This window comes from Aegilops tauschii, chromosome 5, assembly GCF_002575655.3.
Source record: "Aegilops tauschii subsp. strangulata cultivar AL8/78 chromosome 5, Aet v6.0, whole genome shotgun sequence".
Lineage (NCBI taxonomy): Eukaryota > Viridiplantae > Streptophyta > Magnoliopsida > Poales > Poaceae > Aegilops > Aegilops tauschii.
In genome coordinates, this window is record NC_053039.3 from 447,141,016 (window position 1) to 447,152,327 (window position 11,312).

General features: G+C 46.9%; 1 protein-coding gene and 1 long non-coding RNA gene across 2 annotated transcripts; one reads left to right on the plus strand and one right to left on the minus strand.

Moving 5' to 3' along the window:
• Positions 1-1,067: 1,067 nt before the first annotated feature.
• Positions 1,068-3,643, minus strand: LOC109758245 (uncharacterized). The gene is made up of 7 exons (XM_020317091.4): positions 3,341-3,643; positions 2,495-2,601; positions 2,306-2,347; positions 2,123-2,207; positions 1,655-1,745; positions 1,456-1,562; positions 1,068-1,357 (listed from the first exon to the last, which is right to left on the minus strand). Exons 1-7 carry the CDS (start codon positions 3,631-3,633, stop codon positions 1,234-1,236), a joined length of 849 nt encoding a protein of 282 aa, XP_020172680.2. The 5' UTR covers positions 3,634-3,643; the 3' UTR covers positions 1,068-1,233.
• Positions 3,644-4,428: 785 nt separating this feature from the next.
• On the plus strand, positions 4,429-5,184 carry LOC141022427 (uncharacterized). Its single transcript, XR_012183726.1, has 3 exons — positions 4,429-4,721; positions 4,824-4,881; positions 4,970-5,184. It is a non-coding gene; the product is annotated as an uncharacterized lncRNA (long non-coding RNA).
• The last annotated feature ends 6,128 nt before the right edge of the window (positions 5,185-11,312 follow it).

Consider the following 11,312-nt stretch of genomic DNA (forward strand, 5'->3'; position numbering starts at 1 on the left):
AATCTCAATCACAGGACAACAGGAAAACTGCAGAGCAAGGAGGACAACTTACTAATGCAAGCAAAGAGAATATGTCCACCAAGCCTCACTCACCAGCCCCAAGGAATTAAGTAGCCAGCAACAGCGTGAAGAACCAGGAGTGATGGGTCTCCGAGCAGCACAACGACCCAGATGCCATGAGAAACTGGGGCATAAGGTATTTTGCTCGGCTAAAACTCTTAACTACTTCTACACTAATCACAAATCAGGCAGTAACCAGACAGCCGGAAACAAATCAAGAACATAACTTCGATTGCAGGCTCACGTAAGACATTTTAACCGCTCACGTAAGACCTTTTTACCCTTGGGGGGCAGCACCCAAATAGAAGTTCAATTTGCGTGTAACAAAAGAAAAATCCAAAGTAGAACAGAGAAAAAATTATAAGGAAAATAAGCTACTTCATTTGAATTCGATAACAAGCAACATTATGTCAACATCAATCGACAAAATCAAGACAGCCAATTCTGAAAAGTAAGAATACAGCAGATGCAACCGTGCAAGCAGAACTCACTGGGCAATAAACAAGGAGAAAATAAATGTTATCCTTAGCCCCTCCCAACCAGCCATGGAAAAAGTGGCCAGCCAACAATGGAGAACCAGGACGTCAATCTCCGAGCAGTACAACAACTCCAATGCCATGAGAAACAGAGGCAAAGGGTAACCTGCCAATTTGCTCGGCTAAACTCTCACTAGCAATCAAATAGACAAGGAACTTTGGCTGCTAATTCAGTTAAAATCATTTTCCCAAGAGAAGGCCGACAAAAAATTGGTGTTTCAAGCACTCAATGAATTCAGCTAAAAATATAAACATTTTCCAAGACACTGCTGGGCGGTCACACAAACTGAGAGTACACCACAAATATGCATATTTTCCAGGTCAAAGTGGTTCTGGAAGAATTCAAATACTCCCTCCGTCCCATATTAATTGTCACTGAAACGGATACATCTGTTTGAGTGATAATTAATATGGAATGGAGGGAGTAGTAAATACTAACAGAAAGATCCTGAGGTCATGGCAAAGCATCAGTAAAACACAAACAGTGGGTTCTTTTCTTTACTCTTAGGAACAGGGTAAATATATCACCGTACAGGTAACATAGATGTTACAGTTATGTCATACAAATTGATCTTCAGAATTCAGAAACATCACAGGCTCCTCTTCCAGCATGTATACTGTAAAGCATACAGCAGCATCATTTCATGTACCTATGCAGAAACTTGCGGTGGAAATCACTTCTGATGGTGTCGTTGATGAACCGTTTCGGTGTCTTAGTCTCTCCACGAGCTTGGTTCTTGAATACAACATCATCATCCCACCTGCGACAAACACATATATGAACAGGATTAAGCTCAGGATAAAGCATGTCATCATTCTTTTGTTAAAAAAAAGGGCACCAAGGCATCACTGTCTTAACCTTCTCTTCACATTGAAGGAGCCAGAGTTATTCATATTGATCAGTGGGTTTCCTCGCATCAGCTCAGCCTCCTTCATCTTGGCCTCTTCTTCTGCTTGCTGACGCTCCTGCAGCAAACAGACGGGACTTCACATTAATTCTCTAAACCTAAAGAAGAAGAGCACCTCAAAATGATAATACAGAGAAGGAAACAACAAACCTTTCTAAGCCTGTCCTCAGCTCTTTCTTTTTTAATCCTTTCAAGCTCTGCCATGAGTGCCTCAGTGTCATCGTCGTCGTCATCATCATCGCTGAATAAAAGTTTCAATTTGATGAGCAAGACATAGAATAAGTTGAGATGATCAGCTGAACTACAAATCTGGGCCCAGATAAACAGTTCTGTCCCAAAAAAATATCAGGACAATTGCTGCATTATTCTTTTTTGCTATTTTACCATATGTATTGTTGTAAACATAAACATATCAGACCCAATAACAAAGTTTATGGTAGATAACTAACACATATTGAACAGTTTCAGCCGGCCCCAGTCCACAATACAATTTATTCATGCAGTTAGAAGATGTATCAGTTAATCCCATCCATGCAAGTGCAACAGCAAGTAGAGTCTGGTCAGCATTTTGAACAGATGTGATTGATAAACTACTGAGCAAGAACTAACTAAACAGACCTTTCATCATCACTTTTGAGCTCCACGTCAGAGTCGTCTGCATCAATTTCACGTGGAACTATCTTATCCTCATCCCGTTTTGAACCTGTGAATGTGGTTACCAGAAGAACAAAGAAAATCATTATGCTGCCTTGAACATAAACACTAAACAGAGCTTGCTAAAGCTTTAAGGTTGTCACCGACCTTCTAAGAGCAGGCTCGAACTTTTTCGCCGGTCCCTCTCATCTGCAAGCAAAAAGAGGTTGAACTAATCAATCACAATTGACAGGTACAAGGAAACAACGAAAGACAAACATCACGGAAGAAAGGATATGTCAAAGCACTATTTGCACAAATTGACGAAGAAAGCGGAGATGGGCCCGGAGGTATTACCAACATATGACTTATCCTTGGATGAGAAGTGCTTGCGTTCACGCTCCTCAAGTTCGTCCCTGAGATTCCTCTTCTGTACCTCCTCTTGAGTTTGCTGACCCTCCTTTCTGCACATAAGAGGAAGATACTCAGAAAAAATATATTATAAACTATCAGCTAACTCCATTCATGGTTGACAGGGGCAAGAAATAAATTAATTGTGTGAAGCCTGATGCAATAGTTTAGCCATATAGTGTTACTTACTGATTATGATCAAGTAATAAACCCCACAACCTCAATGAAGAACATATGAAGCATGATAAGCCATTTGCTTACGGATTCACTCTCTTGATGGAGCAGCAGCAGCACTGCAGCAGAGAAAATAGTTGTTTGTTCTATGTACGACATGATGAACATAGCAAACAGCTATCTATGTTTCGCTCGACTATCCCCGAGACTCGCTGACATTACATGTGATGGTTGACAACTAACTGTGTCGTTGCATTAAACAGGTGCTGGCTGGGCTTATTGGGTTGGAATTGACCTAATCCAGGCAACCCTTAACACCAAAGAGCAGGTAATGCATCCATTTGCACGCGATTAGCCCCTATTCGGGCCCTAAAGATGCAAAAGCACTACATGGTTGGCGATCTGGAGCCCGTGTCTCCAAGGCCGACGAACCCTAGCAGCCTTTCCCCGCGCCCAACCCCAATTCCAACGACGGCGTGGGCGTGGGCGCGGGCGCGGGCGCGAGATCTCTAACCAGGCCAGACGGACGATTCGATTCGAGCCACGAGGGAGGGCATGGAACTGGAATAGGAATCGGAGCGTGGGTAGGGGCAGACGATTGAATATGAATTTACCAACCTGGGCTTGAGGGAGGTGTGGGCGGCGAGGTCGCGGGAGGAGTACTTCCCGGAGGGCCCGAAGATGCGCGTGCCCCCCTGCTCGTTCCCGCCCTTGGCCGGCGCCCACGTCGGCCGCGCCGCCGTCGTCATCCTTCCACCGCGATTCCTCTGCTTTGGTTTGGTGGAGACCAGACGAGACGACGGGAGGATTATTGCGGAGAGGACCCTCCAGAAGCGCCGTTTTGTTTTTGTTTTGTTCTGTTTCCCTCGTGGGCCGGCCAGGCCGGGAGGTGGTAGCGCGATGCACTGCATACGAGTAGTTGACTCGCTTTATTCGTGATCGATGATGAGCTTTATTAAACCTTGCAAGTTTACTCCCGGAAACCAAAATCCGTTGCCGCCGTCCCGACCTCGAACTCCACAGCCTCAGCCATGGCCTCCCAATTAGGGCCACCGTCGCCGCCGGCCAAGTATGATCCAGCGGCCACCTCCGTAATTGCCATCGGCGACGACCTCCTGCGCGAGATCATCCTCTGCCTCCCTTCTCTTCTACGCGTGAATCAACATGATACCCCATTGTCATCACGGGTATTCATAGCAAGACATACATCAAGTGCTCTCAAATCCATATAGTTATTCAATCCGATAGTAACGAAATCTTAAAGGAAAAACTCAATTCATCACAACAAGATAGAGAGGGGAAAACACCATATGATCCAACTATATTAACAAAGCCCGCGATACATTAATATCGTGCCAAATCAAGAACACGAGAGAGAGATTAAACACATAGCTACTAGTACAAACCCTCAGCCCCGAGGATGCACTATTAGAAAACAGGGCATAAGTCACAGGGCAGTTTTCACATTAGCCCCGGTTCAGTCACGAACCGGGACCCATGAGGGCATTCGTCCTGGTTCGTGAGCCCAGGGGGGCCGGCCGGGGCCTCGTGGGCATTGGTCCCGGTTCGTATGGAACCATTTGTCCCGGTTCGAGCCACGAACCGGGACTAATGGTCCTCGCTCCTGGCCCACAACCATTTGTCCCGGTTCTTGGCATGAACCGGGACAGAAGGCCCGGATTTAGTACCGGTTCATGCCACGAACCGGGACCAATGCGGTGCCTATATATACCCCTCGCCCGCGAGCAGAGCACTCCAGTGCTCTGTTTTTCTCTGGCCGGCGAGGGGAGGGCTTTGTGGTGCTCTAGCTCACCTCCTATGCACATGAGGTGTTCGATGAAATGCCCGAGCCACACTAGTTAAGCTTTGTCCTCTCGAAGCTCGACCTCAAAGCTCCATTTTCCTCGAGATTTGTCTAGGTTTAGCGGCCCGTCACGTCCCATTCCCGTCTTCACCGCCGTCGACCGCCCGCGCCGATCTCGTCGCCGGCAACACCGTGGTGAGCCTCTTGTTCTTATCTTCTTTTTGAAAGAAAAAAATTCTTACTTTAGATAGATACTTGTCTAATTTTCTTACTATTTTATTCCTTCTTATTACATAGTGCGATGGTTTTGGTATCCGCCCCCGTCGGTCCTCGTCCTGTCTATGATTCAGATGTGGTATATATTATCTTTTTATAACTATTTGATTCATTTATTGTTTATGACAAATATACCGACCAGCGTGACATAGATTTTATTTATCTAGGAGGTGGTTGAACCGGAAATTCTAACCGACCCTATTGTCGAGAGGTTAAATTTAGTTGAAGAAGAAAACAATTACTTGAAGGAAAAAATTAAAAAAAATTGAGGAGGAGAAGATGATATTGGAGTTGCATGTTGCGGATGTCGTCGATGATCACAAGATCAAGATGGATGCAATGCGCTTGAAGATTAGAAATATTAGAAAATATGCAATTCATACCGAGGCTTGGTATCATTATGCCGTTGGATCAATTGTTACCTTGGTTGCGATTATGATCGCATTTGTTTTCGCATTGAAATGTTTTACATAGTTTCAATGTATGGTTTAATTAATTAGATGCTCTGGAGAGCTATATATATGTTGTTAGATGAGAACTATGTATGTACTTTGGTTCTAATGTGATGATGAACTTCTATTAATTTGGTCACTTAATTATCTATTCATGATGTTCTGTAATGGTTTTTGACACACTTAATTATATATAATGCACGCAGATGAACCGGCAATGGATGTACGGTGATAGACACACCTCCGAGTACATTAAGGGCGTGCATGATTTTCTCGAAGTGGCTGAGGCAAACAAGCAGAATGGTTTTATGTGTTGTCCATACCCTATATGTGGGAATACGATGAAGATTATCCATGGTTACGGCGCAATAAGCAAATGACACAAGCGAAGAAAAAGTGAAGACTTTCTCCCGCAACTATTATGATGATAGCATGCCAACTTTGTAATAGACGAGTATGATACCATTGTCCGTTTTGTACAAGAAGTGCATCTAGTTTTTGCCGTAACCCTCTCAACTTTTCTTGCACATGCTATGTGGATGAAATGATGATACCATGCCAACTTTCAACCTTTTCAGAGTTCATTTGAAATGCTTTATAAGCCCTGAGTGCAGAGAGGTTAGGCCCGTAAGCCTGCTTTAGAGAGGAGCTCGACAGCTCAGGCGCACCGCACCTTATAAACAGGTGCGGCTCTCTCTTAGCTAGCGAGGTGGGACTAAACTCACCACCACGCCGCTGTGCAAGGCCATTGGTCCCGGTTGGTGGCACGAACCGGGACCAATTCCACCCTTTGGTCCCTGTTGGTGCCACGAACCGGTACTAATGAGGCTGTGGCCCCACGAGAACCTTTAGTACCTGTTCGTGGCACGAACCGGTACTAGAGTTTCTTACTAGCTAAGCAGTTTTTTAGTCCCACCTCGCTAGCTGAGAGGCACTAGGAGCGGTTTATAAGCCCTGAGTGCAGAGACGATGAAGAAGAGGCGCAATGCTCACGTTGCTTAGCTTCAAGCCTTGAGTAATAAGGTAGACTGCATCGAGCTATGTGCAGTGCAGTCTACATTATTCCGAAAGGCTTGAAGCAAATCAACGCGCATTGCGCCTCTTTTTAATTTTTAATCATTAAAAGCAAAAAGAATTTTCATAAAGAACTTTTTTTTATAGAAACTTTAATAGCAGAAAGAATTATCATAAAGTAAAATAAATAAGTAATTAGAAACAAAATAAAATAAAATAAATAAGTTTTTTGTTGTAAGTAGAAATAAAACAAAATAAATATAGCAAAAAAGAAAATAAAAACTAAATACAGCAAAAAGAATTTTCATAAAGAACTAATGGCACTAATAGAAAGTTTATATGTTTTCTAAAACTAATGGCACTAACAGACAGTTTATAATTTTGCTGACCTAAAAGCAAAAAGAATTAAAAAATAAAACAAAAAACAAAAGAAAATAAATAATGCAAAAAATTTAAAAAACTGCCACCTATTGGGCCACCACGGCCTGAATACGACTAGAAACCCAACCTGGGCCAGGATTCAGGCCCGCAGAAGGCCCAATAGGCCAACAGACAGCACAGTGTGACATTAGGCCCGTAAGCCTGCATTTGAGAGGAGCTCGAGAGGGCAGCCGCAGTGGAGCTTATAAACCACTCCGAGCCCCTCTCGACTAGCGAGGTGGGACTAAACTTTTGGCCGCGGGCAGCGCAAGGCCTTTGGTCCCGGTTGATGGCACCAACCGGGACCAATGCCCCCCCCTTTAGTCCCGGTTGGTGCCACCAACCGGGACCAAAGGCCGCCGCTTCCCGCCCTTTGGGCTGCTGAAAAGAGGCCTTTGGTCCCGGTTGGTGGCACCAACCGGGACTAATGCCCACCTTTAGTCCCGGTTGGTGCCACGAACCGGGACTAAAGGCTTTGCTATATAAGTCCACACTTAGGAAATTTTCGACATACCTCGCCAGTTGCCCCCGACGCCGCCAGGCTGCCCGTGCTCGCCGTCGCCGCCCGCTCCTCATCGCCGTCGCCCCGCGCCCTTGCCTCGACGGGTCGCCGCCCGATGCTCGTCGCCGTCGCCCTGCCCCCACGCGCCGCCCCGCCTCGTGCTCCCCTGCTCGCGCGCGCCGCCTCGGCGCCCCGAGCCCCCCTGCCCGGCCCGCGCGTGCTCACCGGCGCCCTCGCCGCCCCCGCCCCGTCCCGGCCCCGTGCGCCGGCGCCCTCGCCGCCCCCGCCGTCGCCATCGTCCTAGCCGCCCCCGCTGTGAGAGCCGTCGCCGCGGCTCTGTTTTTTATTTTTATTAGTTTAATTTTTTTGTTCATATGTGATGTATATGTGTATGTGGCTATAATGTATATGTGAACAAAAAAAAATTTGTATGTATGTAGATGTTCAAAATGTATGAATATATATGTCAAAAATGTTTTTTTGTTCATAGAAAGTTTTTTGTTCATATATAGAAAGTTTTTATATACGACAATGGATATATATTCGATATATATGAGAAATGATGATCCACATGGAAAAGTTTTATATATGCAAAAGTTACAATTTTAGAAAAGTTTTATATATCTAGCTAGAAAGGGAAGAAGAAGAAAAAGAAGGATAGGAAAGAAGAAAATAAGAAGAGGAAAGAAAGAAGAAGAGGAGAGGAAGAAGAGGAGATATAAATAAGAAGAGGAAAAAAGAAGAAAAAGAAGAGGAGAAGAAGAAAGGAATAGAGGAGAAGAAGAAAAAATAGAAAATAAAAAATAGAAAATTTTCTATTTCTTCTTCTTCTCCTCTATTCCTTTGAATATTTTCTATTTCTTCTTCTTCTCCTCTATTCCTTTCTTCTTCTCCTTTTTTTTCTTCTTCTTTTTTTTTCTTCTTTTTTTTCTTCAATCCTCTCCTCTATTCCTTTCTTCTTCTCTCCTCTTTTTATTTCTTCTTCGTTTTCTTATGTTTTATCGGGTCTGTCGTCGTCGATATATACCCCTCCCGATAACTTCAACACGAGGGGGGATAACTTCAACATGAGGGGGGGTCGATATACCCCCTCCCCGATAACATTATTTTCCCGTGTATATATGTCGTCGTTGTCGATATAACCCCCTCCTGATAACTTCAACACGTGGGGGGGGGGGTCGATATACCCCCTCCCTGATAACATTATTTTCCCGTGTATGTATGTTGTCGTTGTCGATATTACCCCCTCCCGATAACTTCAACACGAGGGGGGGTCGATATACCCCCTCCTCGATAACATTATTTTCCCATGTATGTATGTCGTCATTGTCGATATAAAACCCTCTCCCGATAACTTCAACACGTGGGGGGGGGTCGATATATACCCCCTCCCCGATAACATTATTTTCCCGTGTATGTATGTCGTCGTTGTCGATATATATAACTCCCTCCCAGATAACTTCGACATGATGGACGGTCGATATGTATACCCCCTCTCGACCGTGATAACTTATACCACGGGAGCACCCCCCGGCCCTCTCGCTCGACCAAAACTCTCGAGGACACCCAAACCCTAGAAAATAAACGATGTCGGTCTCCTACCCCCTCCCGCCGCGCCCCTACCCTTGAAGCGTTGCCTAGGCCACCCCAAACCCGGAATAAGCTAGGTCTACGTTTGCACTAATATATCCACCTGTTGTCATGTTTGTGTAATAATTGCCATGTTGTAATATTTGCAGAAACAATGGAGCACGGACGAGATGAGCAAGCAGAAGATGTGTTGGGGGACATAATCTTAGCCGGAGGTGATATCTTGTCGTATCTTGACGACAATGATGGTCTGGAAGAACAGGGTGAAGAAGCAGGCTGCGGTGATCGAAGAGTGGAGGAGGAAAGACATGATTATGATGGCTCCGGTGACCCAATGCTGGTGCAAGAAGGAGCCCGTGGTGACGGCTCCGGTGACCGAACAGAGTCCGGCCAGGTAAATATATTAGTTAAGCCTGTGCTGACTAGCTAATTGATGCATTCATTGTTTTGGTATGTACACATATTAATTAACACTCGTCTTTCTTCTTTTTTCTAGCCCTCCGGATCGAGCACAACTGCGGTAAAGAGACGAGGCCCGAAAAGAAAGTTGCGCTCGGATGAAAGGTTTGAGATCACAGCAATCGCGCGCGACGGCCAACCGATTGAACCCCTCCGGACAAAGGATGCTTTTGCTGCTCAGTGCAGGGTTCTAGTTAGGGACAAGATCCCGATCAGCATCCACCAATGGTATAAGCCTAAGAAGGAAGACCCTGAATTGTCTTATGTCAATGATATGCAGAAAGATGATCTTTGGACTGAGCTGAAGGCAAATTTCACCCTACCGCCAGAGGAGGATCCGGAGAAGCCAGTTATAGAGCAATTAATCAAGTCTCATGCTCTTAAGAAGATGGCAGACCTATTCAGGAGGTGGAAGAATGAGCTGAAAACTTTTGTCGACAAAGAAGAGACACCAGAATTCGTCGGCCGGTATGAGAAGACCAGAGATCACTGGCCCGCATTTGTGGCCCACAAGACATCGGAAAAGAGTAAGAAGATGTCAGCGACAAACAAGCAGAATGCTGCGAAGAAGAAGCTTCACCATCGCACGGGGTCAGGTGGCTACCTCATAGCCCGGCCTAAGTGGGCCAAGTCTGAGAGGGATCTGCTTGATAAAGGGATCGAACCAGAGACAATGAACTGGCCAGACCGTTGCCGGACTTGGTTCTTCGGGGCTGGCGGAACCTTGGACCCTGTATCAGGGAGGTGGCGTTGGACGGACGAGCAACTTGCAATACCCGTCAAGAAGCTTAAGCACTATATCGATGCAGCGCAGCAAGGGACGTTCGTTCCAGACAGAGAGAACGACGAGCTCACAATGGCCCTCGGGAATCCTGAGCACCCTGGACGGACACGAGGCACGCCAGGCTCCGTTCTGTGGAAGGTTGGTTTTCTGGACGCGGGCGGTTACAAAACCCAGGAGAGGAGGAAAAAAGTGGAGCAGATCCAAATTCAGCGTCTGCACGAAAGGGTTCAAGTGCTAGAGGAACGAGATGGCAATAGAGATGCCGAAACTGCCCCCGAAGCTACACCGCCATCTCAGCGTAGAAGCAGCGTGGCTTCCACCGAGCTGCCTCAGCTGGAGCATGCGGCTACTCCTAGCTACCCCGTGGATGCTATCACGGAGTCTCAACATTGCCACCTTATGGCGGAATGGCAGAACTTGAAAGTCAAGGCGGCTGTTGGCTCTGTTTTACCTACTGAACCCGGCGCAACCTACCACTGCCGGCCGATTCCAGAAGGATATGCTAGGGTGATGGTGGATGAAATAACGGAGGGATTTGAGGACCTCCAGCTTGACCACCCTACCGGTGAAGGGGAGACTCGGCTGGGTTTAGCTCTAAAGACTCCATGCCTATGGCGGAAGGAGCTCATCAAGCTTCCGAACTGGACGGCTCCGGCGAGTAAGGGCACTCCGCCTCCTCCTCCGCCTCCTCCTCCGGCGAGTGATCAGGGCACTCAGCCTCCTTCTCCGGCGCGTGGCGGCACTCCGCCTCCTTCTCCGCCAGCGCCGGCGCGCCAGGGCAGCCAGCCTCCTCCTTCTCCGCCTCGTCAGCAAGGGCGGAAGAGACCCGCCGCCGCGGCAGCTGCTCCGGCGCGTCGTAGTCCTTCTCCTCCGCCTCGTAAGCAAGGAAAGAAGACAGCCGCAGCCGCTCCGTCTGCTCTGCCGGCGTCTAGCAGTACAGCTGCCCGAGGCGGGAGGGAATACAGATTCGGTCCTTCTCTGAAGACTCCAGAGAAGTTACCATATGAGAGGACCGAGGAGGAGAACACGAAGATCGTGCGAGCCGAAGTGAAGAACTTCTTTGAAGGGGTCAAAGCAAAGAAACATCCACCTCCGGAGGAGAAGGTAGATCCGGTGAAAGCAAAGCGCACTCTGGCTGCCCTGACAAAACCACCAAAGTCTCCGCCAAGAGGCAACTATGAGCGCGTTCTTGGAAAGGCATATGCCGAAGCGGAGCGGTCGAGAAGTACTGTCAGTGATAAAAGGATGAAAGAACGACGAGCTGGGAAAAAAATTGCCCAGCTCGGCGA